The sequence below is a fragment of the Vicugna pacos genome, chromosome 13, assembly GCF_048564905.1.
Source record: "Vicugna pacos chromosome 13, VicPac4, whole genome shotgun sequence".
NCBI lineage: Eukaryota > Metazoa > Chordata > Mammalia > Artiodactyla > Camelidae > Vicugna > Vicugna pacos.
This window is the reverse complement of record NC_132999.1, coordinates 63436313-63453919: the sequence shown is the minus strand read 5'-3', so window position 1 is coordinate 63453919 and position 17607 is coordinate 63436313. Positions and strand designations below refer to the sequence as shown.

The 17607-nt window shown below is 57.6% G+C and overlaps 2 protein-coding genes across 6 annotated transcripts; both read left to right on the top strand.

Moving 5' to 3' along the window:
* Positions 1–177: 177 nt before the first annotated feature.
* TAS1R1 (taste 1 receptor member 1) lies at positions 178–8192 on the top strand. The gene is made up of 6 exons (XM_006196610.4): positions 178–478; positions 2106–2412; positions 4308–5063; positions 5523–5735; positions 6034–6154; positions 7261–8192. The coding sequence occupies exons 1-6, from the start codon at positions 288–290 to the stop codon at positions 8190–8192; spliced, it is 2520 nt and encodes an 839-aa protein (XP_006196672.1). The 5' UTR covers positions 178–287.
* Positions 8193–8686: 494 nt separating this feature from the next.
* ZBTB48 (zinc finger and BTB domain containing 48) lies at positions 8687–16675 on the top strand. Of its 5 annotated transcripts, none has more exons than XM_072975493.1 (11): positions 8687–8760; positions 9345–10041; positions 10510–10751; positions 13298–13409; positions 14027–14119; positions 14484–14570; positions 14784–14938; positions 15415–15551; positions 15624–15788; positions 16143–16231; positions 16317–16675. In XM_072975493.1, exons 2-11 carry the CDS (start codon positions 9352–9354, stop codon positions 16611–16613), a joined length of 2067 nt encoding a protein of 688 aa, XP_072831594.1. In that variant the 5' UTR covers positions 8687–8760; positions 9345–9351; the 3' UTR covers positions 16614–16675. The 5 variants fall into 5 exon arrangements, with proteins under 5 accessions (XP_072831594.1, XP_072831593.1, XP_072831592.1 ...); XM_072975492.1 differs by having other exon boundaries at positions 13295–13409; XM_072975491.1 differs by having other exon boundaries at positions 9345–10125.
* Positions 16676–17607: the final 932 nt, after the last annotated feature.

Sequence of the window (17607 nt, the reverse complement as noted above, 5' to 3'; positions counted from 1 at the left end):
CAGGCACCGGAGCAAGGACAGAACCCACAACCGTCCAGAGGAAGGGTCAGGGGTGCCGCCTGGTTGGCACCTGTGTTTTCACCCTGCTCAGTTCCTGAGTAGGACCGCAGGCCCGGAAGGCCAAGGCAAACAGCCCTACAACTCCAACAACTGGGTTCCAGTCCCTCCCCTTTCCAAGGCATGAAGCTGGGAAGCATCTGGGCAGCTGCCGGCCATTCTATTTAAACAGCCCGACCCTGTCAGAGGGGGCAGCTCGGCCATGCCAAGTGCAGGGCCGTCTGGCCAGCATGTTACTCTGGGAGACATACCTGGTCAGCCTGCAGCTTTCCCTGTCCTGCTGCTGGGCCTTCAGCTGCCAAAGCACCATGTCGTCTCCCGACTTCAGCCTCCCCGGGGACTACCTTGTTGCAGGCTTGTTTCCTCTCCACAGTGACTATCCAGGGGTGAGACGCAGACCTACGGTGACCTTCTGTGACAGGTGAGTGAGGGGTCAGTAGAACCGTCACCGAGGGGGACCTGTGCTTACAGGGCCCTCTGCCAGCCCTCTTCAGCAGGACCTTGCCTGTTCTGCCTCTGGGGTTACCATCTGAACCGCCTCCAATCCCTCCCCAGCCTGCAGTTGCCACCCTCAAGTGCTGGCTAGACCGTTCCTGGCAATTTTGCCCAGTTTCCACTTTGTAATACACTACTTTGTCCTGGCTGTTTGTATTATAATTCCATGTCGGTTATTTCCTGGCTTTGTGGTGTAAGTAGATGGCAAGGATTAAGCAAGGGTAGCCTTTCCCCTCTTCCATCTCCTCCTGGTTCCTCCCCGAATTCACACGCCTTAAGTCTCCCAGATGGCAAGTATGGTTCTCTAGGGGGAAGGAAGTGGGCACACATAGCAGTAGATGCTCCCGGAGCTTAGCAAAGATAAATTAGGTTGGTGCCTTCATGAACTCGACGGTCTAGGTAGGAAAAAACAACTGCTTTTCTTGTAAAGAAGAGAGTTGCTTGCCGTCTGTGCAAGTCATAGATCTGGGCGGCTTGAGTATGTTATCAGGGCTCAACACAGGAGGCCCTGAACAGGATGCACACCTGACAGCCAGCCCAGGAGGAAGGTTCTGGAAAGCCTGGTGCAGGAAGACTGGCCCAAAGGGCCACAGATGGGAGCCTAGGAAGAGGGGAGACTTGAGGGAGGAGGTGACAGATGAAAATTGGCTTCAGATAACTGAAGGGCTGTGATGGGCAGGACTCAAGGACAGTATGACAGGAACAATAGCACAGCAGGCTAGCACACTCTTCAGGCAGGGCTAAATCATGTCTCCAGAGCACACCTGTCAGTGTTTCCCAGAGAGGCCATCAGGAACACAGGCCCTCACCACAGTCACGGGAGTCCCAATGAAAAGTTCTGGTCAAACGAGGTAAAGCAGGTGCCGTGGTTAATTTCATCTGTCAGCTCGGCTAGGGTATGGTGTCCAGTTGTTGGCTTAAAACCAGTCTAGATGTTGCTGTGAAGGCATTTTTAGACATGGTTAACATTTAGATCAATAGACTAAGTAGAGCAAATGGTCCTCCAGGATATAGGTGGGCCACATCCCATCAGTTGAACACCTTAAGAGACAAGATTGAGGAAGGATTTCTACCTTCAGCCTCAAGACTGCAACATAAACTCTTGTGGGAATTTCCAGCCTGCCCTGCAATTCTCAGACTTGCCAGCCCCCACTATCACACGAGCCAGTTCCTTAAATAAAAACTCTTTTCGCTGTCTCTCTGTGTACGTATATTTATGTACCTCATCTTGGCTCTGTTTCTCTGGAGAACCCTAATACGACAGGTTTCTCTCCTACAGGACTTGTGAGACTTTCAGTGCTAACACGCTTGTGTGTGTTGGGAGGATATGTCATGTGTATTTCTCCAGCTTGTCCCCCACTTCTTCAAACGCCTGTTACCAGAACTGTGTATGCACTACAGAGCCCATGTTGAGGTCATGGTTCTGGGGACTGGACAGATGACCCAGAGTTTCCTTTCTCTCCACCCCTCCCCACCCCGTCCTGGGGTTCTAGGAGGCCTGGGTCTCGGTGGGGCCTTGCCCTTCTCAGCTCTCGGCTTGGCTTTCCCTCTAGGTCCAACAACTTCAACGGCCACGGCTACCACCTCTTCCAGGCCGTGCGGTTTGGCATTGAGGAGATAAACAACTCCACCACCCTGCTGCCCAATGTCACCCTGGGGTACCAGCTGTATGACGTGTGCTCGGAGTCAGCCAACGTGTATGCCACGCTGAGCATCCTGAGCACGCTGGGGACACACCGCGTGGAGATCCCAGGAAACCCCGCCCAATCTTCCCCCATGACCCTGGCGGTGATTGGGCCTGACACCACCACCCATGTCACCACCACGGCAGCCCTGCTGAGTCCCTTCCTGGTGCCCCTGGTGAGCTGGGGCCCCGGCAGTTCGCTCATTGCCCGTCCAGGCAAGTCCAGGGTAGGCTGGGGTGGGTGGACAGAGTTGCTGTGCCCGAGGCCAGTCTGGACCCCTGGATCTCCTGGGTGGTCACCGCTCCTTAGGTACCTGCCCCAGTGCTCCTTCCTCTCCAAGTGCTGCTCCAGATCTCCCTGCTTCAATGCTCCCTGGCAAATCCATTCTCCCTGGAAACTTCTGCCCCTCTCACTCCTCCCACTGTCCCATCACCTTTGTGCAGAACTGAACACCCTTCATTTCCCACCCCACGAACTTCACATCTCCCACCCCGCAAACTTCACATCTCCCTGCTCTCCTCCCACCTCTCTCCTCCCCTCCCTCCAGGCTCTGAGGTGTGGTGCCCCTCCCTGTGCGGGCCAGTCCTGTCCCTCTGGTTCTCACCCCTTCCTCTGCTCGTCCACCTCTCCCTGGGCTTCCTCCTCAGCCCACCTGCTTGCCTCATCCCCCTCCATCCTCCAGGCACCTCTCCTCTCAGCCCGGACTCCCTCTGCCCTCTTTCCAGCCAGACTCCATCCGGCTTGCTTCTCCCTCTTTTTACCTGCTCCTCCACCCACTGCCCTGGGTTCTGCCCTTCTGGCCAATGCTTGAGGGTGGCGACTGCAGGTTGGGCAGGGATTGGATGTGGTTCAAGTGGCAATCTCAGAGGCAGAACCGGCAAGGTCTTGCTGAGGAGGGCTGGCAGAGGGCCTGTAGGTCTAGGTGGTTACCGCTCCTCAGTACCTGCCCCAGTGGTCTAGGTCTAGGGGGGTCTAACCCTAGGTCTCCAATCCATTGTAGCATTTTGACAGTTTTCCCTCTGCATTTATGATCTCCTCTTTCACTTGTTTCTGGTTTCCTTTAGAGAATTCTGCCCCCACCCCTGTGTACCCCTTCCCCAGAAGGCACTGATTCCCTAGAGCAGACCCCTCCCCTTCCCAGGCTGGCCAAGACCCCCTGCTGAACTTCCCCTTCCCTTCTCTACCTTCCTTCTGACTTCTGAGCACCAGACTCATTTCCAGATGCTCACCCTGCGCCCCCAGTTCAAGGACCAAGCAGGCCCCAAACTGAACTTACCTCCCTATGCAACAAAAGCCTCTTTTCTCCCTGCATCCCTACCCCAGCCCATCTGGCAGACTGACCATCCCTAAGGCAGCCAGAAACCCTGCAGCACTACCTACACACCCTTCCCTACCCCTGCGGTCTAGCCCGTCTCCATGCCCTCTGCCAAGGGGCCCTTGTAACCATTGCCGACTCCACCCCCGTACTCTACGGCCATGGCCTCGGCAGATTTCACTCACACCATCCTCTCTCTTCCAGATGATTCCATCAGCTCTCAGGAGGTCTCTGGGAGGTCCTTGACTCTGGCCTTGAGCCTTCTTAAATACGTTCCTCACTGAAATCAGAGATACACTCCTAAAACACAAGTCTGATGCCATTTCTCTGCCTAAACCCTTAGGGGCTCCCTAAGGCCTTCGGATAAAACCCCAGCCCTGTAGCCTGAGAGTTAAGGCTTCCTGCCCAGACCAGACACATGTGCTCATGCTCTTCTTCTTCCTGGAACCGACCTGCAAGTCCCTGAAGGACCCCACACACATACCATCTCAGCCCCTGCATGCAGGTTTAGTTCCCTTTGTCCCGGGGACAGATTCCCATCCCACTCCAAGAAGTCTGCCTTGAGACCTACCCCCTTCCCCATATTAACTTGTTAGCCTCCCATGTCGAGTAGTGAAAACCCAGGCCGGGACTGTCGAGTAGTGAGAACCCGGGCCGGGACCTTGTGTCCAGTCATTCGTGTCACCGCACCCAGCTCAAGGCCAGCCCTGAGTCGAGGCTGATGCCACTGAAGTTGCTGAACTGAACCCCCACAGGTCAGCTACGATGCCAGCAGCGTGATACTCAGCATGAAGCGGCGGTACCCCTCCTTCCTGCGCACCATCCCCAGTGATGAGCTCCAAGTGGAGATCTTGGTGCTGCTGCTGCAGAGGTTCGGCTGGGTCTGGATCTCCATGGTGGGCAGTGAGGGCGATTATGGGCAGCTCGGGGTGCAGGCGCTGGAGGGCCGGGCCACCCAGCAGGGCATCTGCATTGCCTTCAAGGACATTGTGCCATTCTCTGCCCAGCCGGGCGACGAGAGGATGCAGAGCATGATGCGCCGCCTGGCTCAAGCGGGGACCACGGTCGTGGTGGTTTTCTCAGGCAGGCAGCTGGCCAGGGTGTTCTTCGAGTCTGTGGTGCTGGCCAACCTGACTGCCAAGGTGTGGATCGCCTCGGAAGACTGGTCCATCTCCAGACACATCAGCAGTGTGCCCGGTATCCAGGGCATCGGCTCGGTGCTGGGCGTGTCCATCCCGCAGAGGCTTGTCCCTGGCCTGAAGGAGTTTGAAGAGGCTTATGTCCGGGCAGACAAAGGAACCCTCGGGCCCTGCCCCAGGGGCTCCTGGTGCAGCAGCAACCAGGTCTGTAGAGAGTGTTGGGCTCTCACAGAGATGCCCAGACTCGGAAAGTTCTCCATGAGCTCTGCCTACAACGCGTACCAGGCCGTCTACGCCGTGGCCCACGGCCTCCATCAGCTCCTGGGCTGCAGCTCTGGCACCTGTGCTGGGGGCCGAGTCCACCCCTGGCAGGTAAGGCAGTCCTGCCGCTGGCACTCCGTATCAGGGAGTCTTCCTGAAGCAAGCAGAATGGCCACTCTTTGGTGACTCGAAGTGCCTGGGATTGGGGGGCAAAGGCCCCCAACTAGACAGCTGATTCCTTCTCTGAGGCTCCTCTTAGTCCTCGCTTTTCTGAATCGTGGCCCCTCCCACCCACCATGCCTCAGATCCAGGGCTGAAAGTTGCTGTCAAGGGCTCCTTTGTTAGAGGCTTGCTCTCTCTTAAGAGGCTGGTCGGGAGGGTCAAGGGGCCTCCTAGGAGGGGAGGGGGCCTTAGGAAGGGACCAGAACTTCCAGAAAGGCTGAAACCAGGCAGAGAGAAGCCCAGCAAGGCCCCACACACCCGCTTCCTGGGCTGTCTGGGGCTGGGAGTGTCCAGGGGGAGCAGCCCGTGTGTCATCTACAGCTGCTCTGTCCTCCCTGTTTGTCTCAGCTTCTGGAGCAGATCCGCAAGGTGAATTTCCTCCTACACAAGCACACTGTGACATTTAAAGACAACAGGGACTCCCTCGGTGGCTATGACATAATTGCCTGGGAATGGAATGGCCCCGAATGGACCTTCAGGGTCATTGGCTCCTCCACATCATCCCCAGCTCGGCTAGACATAAATACAACTAAAATCCAGTGGCATGGAAAGGACAACCAGGTAATGGGGACGTGGTCACTCACCAGGTGACCGCCTGATGGGCAGCCTTAAGCCTGGGGACATTCTGACACAGAGCAGGAGAGGGGAGCCCAGGTTCCAAGGCTGCTCTGCCTCTACCCAGCCCTGCCAGGGAAGCCCCCTAGGCTCACAGACAGATGTCCAGTTGCTGCTGGTTCACACAACCAGAGGCTCTGCCCTGGGAGTGAGCCGTGAGGGCGGATACACAGAGATCCAGTTTTCCAGTGTCCTTGACCTGGCCCCCTCCACATGCTTGCATAACACCTGTGGCTTCTTGCAGGTGCCTAAGTCTGTGTGTTCCAGCGACTGTCTTGAAGGGCACCAGAGAGTGGTTTGGGGTTTCCACCACTGTTGCTTTGAGTGTGTGCCCTGTGAGGCCGGGACCTTCCTCAACAAGAGTGGTGAGTGACCAAATGGTCAGTGGGCGAACCTCCCAGGACTCCAAGGGTCTGCAGAATAGAAGAAAGGACCTCTCTCAGGCCACACATGTGCAGAACCAGGGCCCTGGTCACTTTGCTGCCAGTTAGGGACAGGTTGGAGGACACCTTCCACCAGACTGAAGTCCCATCAAGCAGAAACGACCAATTGATGGCCTCAGTCCTAGCTGTGTCCTTTATTAGCAAGCTCTCAACGCAATGCCTACAGAGGCAATTTTTTCCTATTTCAACCTCTTAATCCAAACAGATGTAGCTATTGTTCCCTTTGTGCCCTCTCCTGCTGTCTGTATGAAGTCCCTTCTAGCGTCCATGCCAAAGACAAGCAGCACCTTGAAGAGCTTGGCCTAAAGGCAGATAGTAGCATGTCTGCAACAGAAAAAAAAGTGATGCAGGGTGGGAGGGTGTAGCTCAGTCGTAGAGCACATGCCTGGTATGCACGAGGCCTTGGGTTCAATCCCCAGTCCCTCCTTTTAAAAAATTAATAAATAAATCTAATTACCTCTCTGCAAAAAAATTTTAAAAAGAAGAGAAAAAAGTGATGCAAGGTCAGATCAGAGACCAAATTGAGGTGGCTAAGGGTTCAGCCCAGAGCTGGACTCCAGGGGCCACATGCTTCCCTTTCACTGTCTCTTTGGGCATAGAGTCAACTCAGAGAAACCACAGCATGGCAGCTCAGGAAGGGGGATGTGGTTAGTGGGAGCACCAGGGAGAGATGAAAATGCCCTTCCCTTTGGGTTGGCTACTTCCATAGGATCATTGCCTCACTGGTTTGTGGGCAGAGCTACAGGGTAAGGCCCTCTCCAGGACCTCTTGGTTTGCAAACCCCTTCTGGGACCATGAGTCAAACAGAACCTACACAAGTGTCTCCATAAACTGTCTTAACACAGGCATTTTGAGGAAGCCCTTGGCCTCGGGGCCCCCATTCAGGGCTGCCCCCTTCTTGCTGTGCCTGGCAGAGCCCAGCTCCTGTGGTACAGCCCTCACAGCACCTGGCAGGCTTGCACAGCCTCCCTTCCCCATTCCTGCTGTGCTCACCTGGCTCTCAGGAACCTCTCTGCCTTTCCTTCCAGACTTCTACCGCTGCCAGCCTTGCGGGAAAGAAGAGTGGGCACCCGAGGGAAGCCAGACCTGCTTCCCACGCACTGTGGTGTTTTTGACTTGGCATGAACCCATCTCTTTGGTCCTGTTGGCAGCTAATACGCTGCTGCTGGTGGTGGTGGCTGGGACTGCTGGCCTGTTTGCTTGGCACCTTGACACCCCCGTGGTGAAGTCAGCTGGGGGCCGACTGTGCTTCCTCATGCTGGGCTCCCTGGCAGGGGGCAGCTTGGGCCTCTATGGCTTCTTTGGGGAACCCACGCGGCCCACATGCTTGCTGCGCCAAGGCCTCTTTGCCCTCAGTTTTGCCATCTTCTTGTCCTGCCTGACAATCCGCTCCTTCCAACTTGTCTTCATCTTCAAGTTTTCTGCCAAGGTACCCACCTTCTTCCGTGCGTGGGTCCAAAACCATGGTGCTGGCCTGTTTGTGGTGATCAGCTCGACAGTCCAGCTGCTTATCTGTCTAATTTGGTTTGCAGTGTGGACCCCACTGCCCACCAGGGAATACCAGCGCTTCCCTCAGCTGGTGGTGCTAGATTGCACAGAGGCTAACTCACTGGGCTTCATGCTGGCTTTTGCCTACAATGGCCTCCTCTCTGTCAGCGCCTTTGCCTGCAGCTACCTGGGCAAGGACCTGCCAGAGAACTACAACGAGGCAAAATGTGTCACCTTCAGCCTGCTCCTCAACTTTGTGTCCTGGATTGCCTTCTTCACAGTGGCCAGTGTCTACCAGGGCCAGTATCTACCTGCAGTCAACGTGCTGGCCGCGCTGAGCAGCCTGAGTGGCGACTTCAGCGGTTACTTCCTCCCCAAGTGCTATGTGATCCTGTGCCGCCCAGAACTCAACAGCACGGAGCACTTCCAGGCCTCCATCCAGGACTACACCAGGCGCTGTGGCTCCACCTGACCCCTGGGTCAGGCAGGACCAAGCTAGGGCGGAGCGGACTGAAAGTGTCCACTGCTCTGAGGGTCGAAGGTGGAGTGCGGCGCTCAGGACCTGGGGTGTCGGGGAGGCCTTTGGGCTCCTTAGCCTTGGCTGGGGAAGTGTAAGTCCAAGGGAGAGCTCAGTCCGGGCTCCAATAAACAGGTGAAATGTGCTGCTTTGCTGGGCTTCCTCTCTAGGGTGAGGGTGGGGCGCTGCCGCTTCAAACCTGAAGGCGCCGCGACGGGAGAAATGCAACCGGAACCTTAGGATTCTGCCAGAGCTGGGCGAACAGCCAATGTCCTGCTTGGCGTTGCTAGGCAACTCCGGGAGGCGGGCCCAGCTACGGTGGAAAGGGGCTGGTCCCGCCTCCCCAAGCATCTCATTGGGTATTCTCTACTTGGTACCGCCTCCAGAAGCCGGAGGTAAAGGCCTGCTCTTCCGAGGCGTCTCAACCCGGCCGGCGCGTCCTGACGTCACGTCCGGCGGCGGCGGTGGCGGCGGCAGCGGCGTCTCCGCACGGTCTGCCGGGCGCGTACGGCCGGGGCAGTTGGTCAGTGGGGCTGGGCGGGCGGCGTGGTTTCGGGCCCGTGGGGCTGGTGTGGGGAGGACGGGCCCAGATGAGGAGGTCGCGGGGCACAGGGAGAGGGAGAGGGGCTATGGGCCGCGGTGGTCGCTGATGGAGTGTGACCGCGGCCGCCTTCCGCCCGGCTGCAGGGACGTGTGGGTGCGGCGTGGGCTCGGTTCGCCTGTCTGCAGCCACCTCCCTCCCTTGCTCTGGTCCTCTCGCTGTGCCAGGCTGATAAGTTCGGGCTGATCCCCCGCCTCTTTTCCCAAGCTTTTGATTTCCTCCTACCAGCACCCCTTCACGACCCTGTCCCCACCTATTCCGCCTGCGCCCCTCCCACCCACGCTCTCTGGCCACCCCAAGTATGGGCTGCTTACTTGACCCCCCGCTCCCAGAGAGGCTTTCAGTTCGTTCCTGTCTCACCTTGCATTCCCTAACCTTGATCCAAGCCCTCGTTGTAATAAATGTGACTGATTAGAGTTCCCCTCCCCTTTCCTTCTCAAGTCCAGGGCCTTGCTACCTCTGGGTTGGACTGGCTGGGGTGTCACTGCTGCCTTTCTCCCCTTCAGACGGACCATGGACGGCTCCTTCGTCCAGCACAGTGTGAGGGTTCTGCAGGAGCTCAACAAGCAGCGGGAGAGGGGCCAATACTGCGATGCCACCCTGGATGTGGGGGGCCTGGTGTTCAAGGCTCACTGGAGTGTTTTGGCCTGCTGCAGCCACTTCTTCCAGAGTCTCTACGGGGATGGCTCAGGGGGCAGTGTCGTCCTCCCTGCTGGCTTTGCAGAGATCTTTGGCCTCCTGTTGGACTTTTTCTACACTGGTCACCTCGCCCTCACCTCAGGGAACCGGGATCAGGTGCTTCTGGCAGCCAGGGAGCTGCGGGTGCCTGAGGCTGTAGAGCTGTGCCAGAGCTTCAAGCCCAAAACGTCAGTGGGACAGGCGCCAAGTGTCCGGAGTGGGCTGGGGAAACCTGCCCCCCAGGATGTGAACAGCCACCTCAAGGAGCCCTCAGGCTTGGAGGAAGAGGAAGTTTCAAGGACTCTGGGTCAAGTCCCCAAGGATCAGGAGCTCAGCAGCAGTCCTAGCCCCCAGAGGCCTCAGCTTGGTCTCCCTGCTCAGAGTGAGAGCCCCTCCTTCCTCCATGGGAAACTCAGGCAGGCCCTGAAGCTTTGTCCCCCTGCGGACAAGGAGTCTGAGGATTGCAAAGTGCCCTCCAGGCCCTTTGAGGCTGAAGGTGTCCAGCTGCAGGGCGGGAGTAATGAGGTATTGTGCTCAGGGTGCTGGAAAGGGGGAGGCAGGAGTGGAGAGAAGAGACTGACACTTTCCTGGGATAATCTGGACCCTAAGGTAGAATCTCTTCTGTGGGTCTGGGACAGGTTTTCTCCAAATATAGCTGGTTTTGTCCTGCAGCCTCAGGCTGACCTTTCTGTGAGGCATGGCTTCTTGGGGTGGAGTGGGCAGCATCAAGTGTTTCCCCAGGGTAGTGAAGTCCAGGCAAACTTCCAGTTACCCTCAAGTAAAGCTATTGCCCTCCAAGTCCAAGATGCGGATGCTGCCTGCCCTGGAACCATCCAGGGAATAGTCATGGATGAAGGGTCTTATCTGGGGATGTGCCTGGGTCGGGGCTTGGGATGGGCCTGGATGGAGCTGGCTGCCCTGTCGATCTGTCCCCAGAACCCCTGCTGATTAATTTGGTGACCTCACTCCCTCCTGCTGCCTATTCTGCTCTAGTGGGAAGTGGTGGTTCAAGTTGAGGATGACGGGGATGCCGATTACGTTTCTGAGACTGAGACTGTGCCAGCCAGGAGGAAAGCGAACGTACTCAGAAAGCCCTGTGCTGCCGAGCCGGCCCTGAGCGCAGGTTCCCTGGCAGCCGAGCCTGCTGAGAACAGAAAAGGTACAGCGGTGCCGGTTGAATGCCCCACATGTCATAAAAAGTTCCTCAGCAAATATTATCTAAAAGTTCACAACAGGTAAACGTTCTGTTTTTCTATTTTCTTTTCTTGTCTGCTGTTCCCATGTTGGGGGAGGGGGCCTGCATTCCCCACTTCTGGGCCATGTAGGGGTCAGGGGCTCCATCTCTGACCCACATAGTGCCTGACGTTAGCAGGCGTCTGCTCATCAGGAAGTGAGAACCTGACCTTGGTCGGCTTCCTTCTTTCTCCCCCTCCTCCTTGGAGTGGGTTTGTGGACCTTATCAACAGGTTCCACCCACTGCGGACCTTGACCTCGAACTGGCTTCTGCCCAGGGGATGAGAGAAGCCTGTGGCTCTGTGCTGTGGCTGAGGCCTGACCGTAGGTATTTCTAAAGCCTGGCAGTGTGGGCTTTGGGCCAAGTTGTCAATTTTTAGGTTTGGTGCCATCTGCATTTCTGGGGAGAGGTTAGCTCTAAGATGTCAGCTCAGTGTCATTAAAGACCATTTGTCTAAAGCTGCAGTGTCCAATAAGGTAATTAGATGTCACACGAAGATATTTTAACTTGGAAGTTATTAAAATTAAGGAAGTTCAGTTCCTCAGACATGCTAGGTGCATTTCAAGGGCTCAGTGGCCACATGTGGCCCCTGACTGCCAAATGCAACAGCAGAGGCAGATGGTTTCCATCATGCCAGAGGGTCCTCTTGGACGGCACTGCTCCAGAGTCCCTGCAAGTCCTCCAGGAATGGCATCTAGGTGACCTGACTCCCTGTCCTGCCCCTCCCTGGCCCAAGTCCACCACTGTGCTGTTTCTTGCCAAGCCAGATTGCGCCATACCCGTTTTCTCAGTATGAAGCTCTGGGAAGCCACCGGCAACCGAATAGGGTTGGAATTGGGAGTGAAGCCCGTTTGTTCTCCCTGTTTGGGGGCAGCTGCTGCCAGTGGCATCTTCAGGGAAGTCACCATCCGGTGGTCCGTGTCTGCCTGGACACTCCCCCAGTGTAAGACACGGGTGCAGGCAGGGTCCTCACCCTACCTTGGGCTGCAGGCTGCTGGACTGGCCCTGAGAAGTGGGAGGGAGTGATGGCCTCCTGCGGTCACTGGGATGGGGGACAAGGACAGTCAGTGTAGCAGCAGACGATAAGAGGAGTGTGTGGCCTCTGGCAGGTGGTGAGAGCTCTCCCAGGGCCGCTCACGTGCTCTGAGGTCAGGGTTCATTTTGTTCATTCAGTGAGCTGTCTGCCAGGAGCTGGGCACTGGGGATACCTTAGTGAACAGAACAAAGAGGCCTTGTGGAGCTTGCCTTCCAGCAGGGCAATGAGACTCTGAACTACCAGATAAGTGACTTCGCAGTGTGATGAAGGACTGGAAGTGCCACAGAACAAAGGAGAAGGACAGCAGGGCTAGGGCAGGGAGTTCAGGGTGGGGTCAGGTTGTGATACTAAAGAAAGTCCTGCAGACTCAAAGGAAGTGAGGATGGCTTGGGAGAGCGCTCTGGGCCTGAGAGGAGCCAGAGCAGAGCCTCTGGGTTGGCAGGGAGGCCAGGCCGGGGACCGAGTCTGGCGAGGTACAGGGCAGGCCAGCAATACCCTCATAGGCCCCCAGGCCTTTCTCAGGGTGAGATGGAAAGCTTTAGAGGGTTGTGAGCAGAGGTGATGAGATCCGACCATACTTAAGGGCCCCTCTGGCTCCTGAAGTTAAAATGTGTGTGTTGGTTGGGAAGGGTATAGCTCAGTGGTAGAGCGTGTTCTTAGCATGCGCAAGGTCCTGGGTTCAATTCCCAGTACCTCCATTCAAAAAAAAAATCTACAAAATAGAAACAGACTCGCAGACATAGTAAACAATGTTATGGTGACGAGGGGAAAGAGAGTGGGAAGGGATAAATTTGGGTTTGAGATTTACAAATGTTAGCCACTATATATAAAAATAGACTTTAAAAAGTTTCTTCTGTATAGCACAGGGAACTACGTTCAGTATTTGGTAATAACCTTTAATGAAAAAGAATATGAAAACGAATATATGTATGTACATGCATGACTGGGACATTGTGCTGTACACCAGAAATTGATGCATTGTAACTGATTGTACTTCAATAAAAAAAAAATCAAAAAACAAAAAACAACTTGTTGGGAGGCAGGTGTGGAGCACGAGACAGGCTGAGGATGGCGTGGCCGCACTGTGTGGTAACATGGAGGCGAGGTGAAGTGGTCAGATTCTGGCCATGGTTTTGAAGGTAGAGCCCACAGAAGTTCCAGAGAGACTGAGTGGTTTCTCTGGGGAGTCAGGGCCTGGGGATTATTTCTGCCTTTGGAGAGATGCTGGCAGCCGGGCCTCCTCATTGGCCTGTGTGGTGGCTCCAGGGTGTCACCTCCGGCATGATGCTGTGTGGCCCTTTCCCCTGCAGAATCTCTACAAGAGAGAAGGGTTTCGGGGCTCACCCCTGCAGGTTCACCAGTGGGGTCTGACCGATCCTCAGGTGGCGACGTCAGGTCCTTCCTCTGCCGTGGAACACAGCCCTGGCAGCAGGGAATCAGAAGGGGCACTGGCTGAGGGAGGGCCGGGAGTTCCGCTCAGCCCCCACACCCTCTGTGGATTCTCCCAGCAGGAAACACACTGGGGAGAAACCCTTTGAGTGTCCCAAATGTGGAAAATGTTACTTTCGGAAGGAGAACCTCCTAGAGCATGAAGCCCGGAACTGCATGAACCGCTCGGAACAGGTACCTGGGGGCCAGCCCGGGTCCTTGTGGGCAGGAGTGTGCTGGTCTCTGTTGCTCTGCCATCGGGGAGGGGCCCCCAGGAGACTGTCCTAGACAGGACTGTAAACTCCAGAGCTGCAGGGTCCTTGGATGTCCGTGAGTCCAGCCCCTTGGTACTACAGATGGGGACACGGGTCCCAGGGGTAGATGGGACAAGCCCAGGAGGGACTTGGCAGGAGGCATTTTGGGTTTGCCTGACTAGGCCCATGGGCTTTGGAGATGGGGTACTTCGGTGGGGGGTTGGCTACTGAGAAAGGCCTCCTGGCCATCTCCCCCAACCCCCCTGGCTGGCTAAACCCTGCCTGTCTCTTCCTAGAGGCCTGTCGCTGGCAGAGTGGGGGCTGTGAGGGAGGCCGTTCCGCCCCTAGCCCCAGCCTAGCCCCAGCCTGGCATGGTGGGCCTACAGCGCTCAGTGACAGTCAGGGTCAGGGCAAGCAGGTTACATGTTGCCCTCTCCCACCCTAGCACCCCTCTCCCTGGGCAGACTCCTCCCAGCAGCGAGTGGAAACCCAGGCAGAGTCTGCCGTCGCGGGCAGAGCCCCCGCTGATGCCGGCCCTGCTTGCCCCCACACTGCCAGGTCTTCACCTGCTCCGTGTGCCAGGAGACCTTCCGCCGGAGGATGGAGCTGCGGGTGCACATGGTATCCCACACAGGGGAGATGCCCTACAAGGTTAGGCTCCGCCTGTCCCCAGGGACCGAGGGGCAGCCCGGGATCCCTCCCACCCAGCCCTTTTTGCAGGAGAGTCAGGTGCCTCCCTCGGCCAGCCATCAAGGAGCTCAGCCTTCCCTCCCCATCCAGTGCTCCCGTATCTTCGGGTAGGGCTGCTGGTCCTTTCTGGGCCCTTGTTTTTTTCCATGGAGGGCAGGCCCAGCATCCCTGTGGGCCTGGCACGGGAGGCTTTCACACCAAGTCAAGGAGCCTCCCGGCATCTCACACTGGGCCTTGCCTTTAGGTTCCCACCCCATAGCCCAGGGGTGACCAGGGTTCCATGGGTGTAGGCTGCCTCAGAGGTGACTGTGGACCTATTTTTCAGTGTTCCTCCTGCTCCCAGCAGTTCATGCAGAAGAAGGACCTGCAGAGCCACATGATCAAGCTTCATGGAGCCCCCAAGCCCCACGCCGTAAGTTCCAGGCCATGTGGAGGGCGGGGCCGGGCTCCTGCTGGTACTGGGACTGGCGCGAGTGAGGTGCCTGGAGTGGTGTCTAGAGCAGGCGGGCTGCATGGTGTCTGCCATGGGGGCAAGGTCAAGGGGATTCCATGGGGCTCCGGGGGCAGTCCTACCTGTCCTTACTCTGTGGCCCCACTCCCTCTGGCCATCCCCTCTGTCCCTCAGTGTCCCACCTGTGCCAAGTGCTTCTTGTCCCGAACGGAACTGCAGCTGCACGAGGCTTTCAAGCACCGTGGGGAGAAGCTGTTCGTGTGTGAGGAGTGTGGGCACCGGGCGTCAAGCCGGAACGGCCTGCAGATGCACATCAAGGCCAAGCACAGGTGGGGGTTGGCCCGTTTCCCCAGGCCCTGGCCCTGCTGCTGGCCCCAGGCCAGCCAGTGGGCTGGGGAGGCCGAGTTGCTGAGGTGCACGTCTCCCACCCTGAGTCTGGTGCCTGCAGCCTTTTTGGGTGGGGGTGCCTGAGGGGTGAGCAGGCTTGCCCAGCAGGGAGGCCGGCAGGGCAGGGGTCTACGGAAGTGTAGATTTCAGACTAAGATGAGGCTTAGTACTTCCCTGGACAGATTCTCAGTTTCTCATGTTCCCAAGGCGGAGCTAGTGCCCCTTTCCCAGCACTGCCTGAGCCTTCTTTCCACCAGGCAGCTCGTTCTGCCTGGGCCCCTTCCAGTGGCTCAGGTGGGCATGCTTCAGCCTGGCCTGAGTCCTTGGCTCTGGGGCCAGGCATGTTCCCAGCCGCACTGGCGTGAAGGGAGCTGCTTCCCTTGGTGATGGCCTCTGCCTGTGTCCCCCGCCTGGACAGGAACGAGAGGCCGTACGTCTGTGAGTTCTGCAGCCACGCCTTCACCCAGAAGGCCAACCTCAACATGCACCTGCGCACGCACACGGGCGAGAAGCCCTTCCAGTGCCACCTCTGTGGCAAGACCTTCCGCACCCAAGGTGAGGCAGGCCCTTCCCCTCCCTGCCCTGGGGTAGAGGCCCCGCAGCTGAGCGCTCGCCCTGTCCCCACAGCCAGTCTGGACAAGCACAACCGCACCCACACCGGTGAGAGGCCCTTCAGCTGTGAGTTCTGTGAGCAGCGCTTCACGGAGAAGGGGCCCCTGCTGAGGCACGTGGCCAGCCGCCACCAGGAGGGCCGGCCCCACTTCTGCCAGATCTGTGGGAAGACCTTCAAAGGTGCCTGGGCCTGCCCTAGGGGAGCAGAGGGCTGGGTGATTCCCTGCTGGGTGACCGGAGAGGGTGGCACTTCACCTGGAGAGGTCGGGTGCTGCAGTGGCTTTCATCTCTCCTGCGGAGCAGAGCCTTCTCACCATCAAATCTCCACTCCCCAGAATGATCTCCATTCCCCAGAATTAGTTAATGAGCCTGGCACTGCTTTGACTGAGGGGAAGGGGTGGAGGCTCCTGAGGGCCTGGTGTAGCACTGACCTCCGGGTGGCACTGTAGAGCCCAGTAGAGCCCAGGATGCAGTTGCAAACCTGGGACTGCCCACTTCTGCCTCTCCTAACGTGGGGTCCCCTCCCTTCTGCAGCAGTGGAGCAGCTGCGTGTGCACGTGAGAAGGCACAAGGGGGTTCGCAAGTTCGAGTGCACCGAATGTGGCTACAAGTTCACCCGGCAGGTAGGCCTGGGGCCTGGCTCGCCTCCTGCCCCCCCACGGGTCCCTGAGCCCCTTGGCACCCAGCTCTGAGCCCCCTGCTCCACAGGCTCACCTGCGGAGGCACATGGAGATCCATGACCGGGTGGAGAACTACAACCCACGGCAGCGCAAGCTCCGCAACCTGGTCATCGAGGACGAGAAGGTGGTGGTGGTGGCGCTGCAGCCACCAGCTGAGCTGGAGGTGGGCTCAGCCGAGGTCATCGTGGAGTCCCTGGCCCAGGGCAGCCTGGCTTCCCAGCTCCCTGGCCGGAGGCTGTGTGCAGATCACAGCTTCGCGGGCACGAGCGCCATGGAGCCCTCGCTCATCATCACGGCCACCGTCCCCGAGGACTGTGACACGTAGCCCCCCTGCCCACCAGTCTGCTTGGCCCCAGCCCCCAATAAACCACATGGCTTTGGACTCGATTGTTGTAGCCCATCCTGCGGTCCATTCCTCAGTAACCTGGACTCCAGGCATGGACTCCACTGTGTGCCCTGCCTGACCCTCCGTGCACCTCAGAGCCGGGCCTGCAGCTTCCCCGCGTTGTCCAGAGACCTCGGCCGAGTGGGCCTGGGTGCCTCTCCGTGGGCTGCCTGGGCTTTCTCACGGCATGGTGGCTGGGTGCCAAGAACAAATGTCCCAGCAGGCTCAAGCCTTCAGGCCTTTTTGTGACCTAGCCCTGGAAGTCAAGCGTCAGTGTCACTCCTGCCATGTTGTGTTGGTCCAGTCACCATAAATGACATTCCTTAGATTCAAGGGAACACAGACCCTTCCACTTAGTGGGAAGAGTGTCAAAGAATTTGCTCATTTTCCAGCTGGCCCAAGGGAGTGCTCCTACTCAGTGCTTGGCATGGAGTGAGCGCTCAATCAGTGGTACTGACAGTCATGACCCCAAGAACTCAAGTCAGGCACTACTTACACCCATCGCTGGAGGATTCCCAAAGCACCAGCCCCATGCTAGGCTAAGTCCCTCCAGGGCTTGAGGACCAAGAACCCATCTAACCATCTTTTCTTTTATTCTTTGACCACTAGGGAGCTCAGTGGTAAAGACAGGATTCAAGTGCAGTAACTGCCAGCCAGGTCACATGCTCCTGATCTGGCAAGGGGACTAGGACAGACTGTGGGCTCATGAAGCTCTTTTCAGCCTGGCAGTGGCCTCTTCCTTGGGTTCAGGTGGGCTCTGCAGGTGTGAGGAATGTTTCTGAGCTTCACGGTCTCTTCTGGGCTCCTCTGTTTTATGGGTTCTACCACCCACCCACCGCCGGCCCTGCCAGGTCCAAGGTTCACCCACTGCAGACAGGGATCTCATCACCATTTGGGACCCCACCTTCAGGAGGAGCAAGGGGCAGAGCACCCA

What these genes read in the sequence shown, in the direction of transcription:
- ZBTB48 (XM_072975489.1), top strand. Translation starts at nt 9,352, where the DNA reads ATGGACGGCTCCTTCGTCCAGCACAGTGTGAGGGTTCTGCAGGAGCTC. An exon ending in CACATCAAGGCCAAGCACAG is followed by an intron (nt 14,939 to 15,414) that starts GTGGGGGTTGGC and finishes CCGCCTGGACAG; the next exon opens with GAACGAGAGGCCGTACGTCT. An exon ending in GCTACAAGTTCACCCGGCAG is followed by an intron (nt 16,232 to 16,316) that starts GTAGGCCTGGGG and finishes CCTGCTCCACAG; the next exon opens with GCTCACCTGCGGAGGCACAT.
- TAS1R1 (XM_006196610.4), top strand. Translation starts at nt 288, where the DNA reads ATGTTACTCTGGGAGACATACCTGGTCAGCCTGCAGCTTTCCCTGTCC. An exon ending in GCCGAGTCCACCCCTGGCAG is followed by an intron (nt 5,064 to 5,522) that starts GTAAGGCAGTCC and finishes TGTTTGTCTCAG; the next exon opens with CTTCTGGAGCAGATCCGCAA. An exon ending in GGCATGGAAAGGACAACCAG is followed by an intron (nt 5,736 to 6,033) that starts GTAATGGGGACG and finishes GGCTTCTTGCAG; the next exon opens with GTGCCTAAGTCTGTGTGTTC.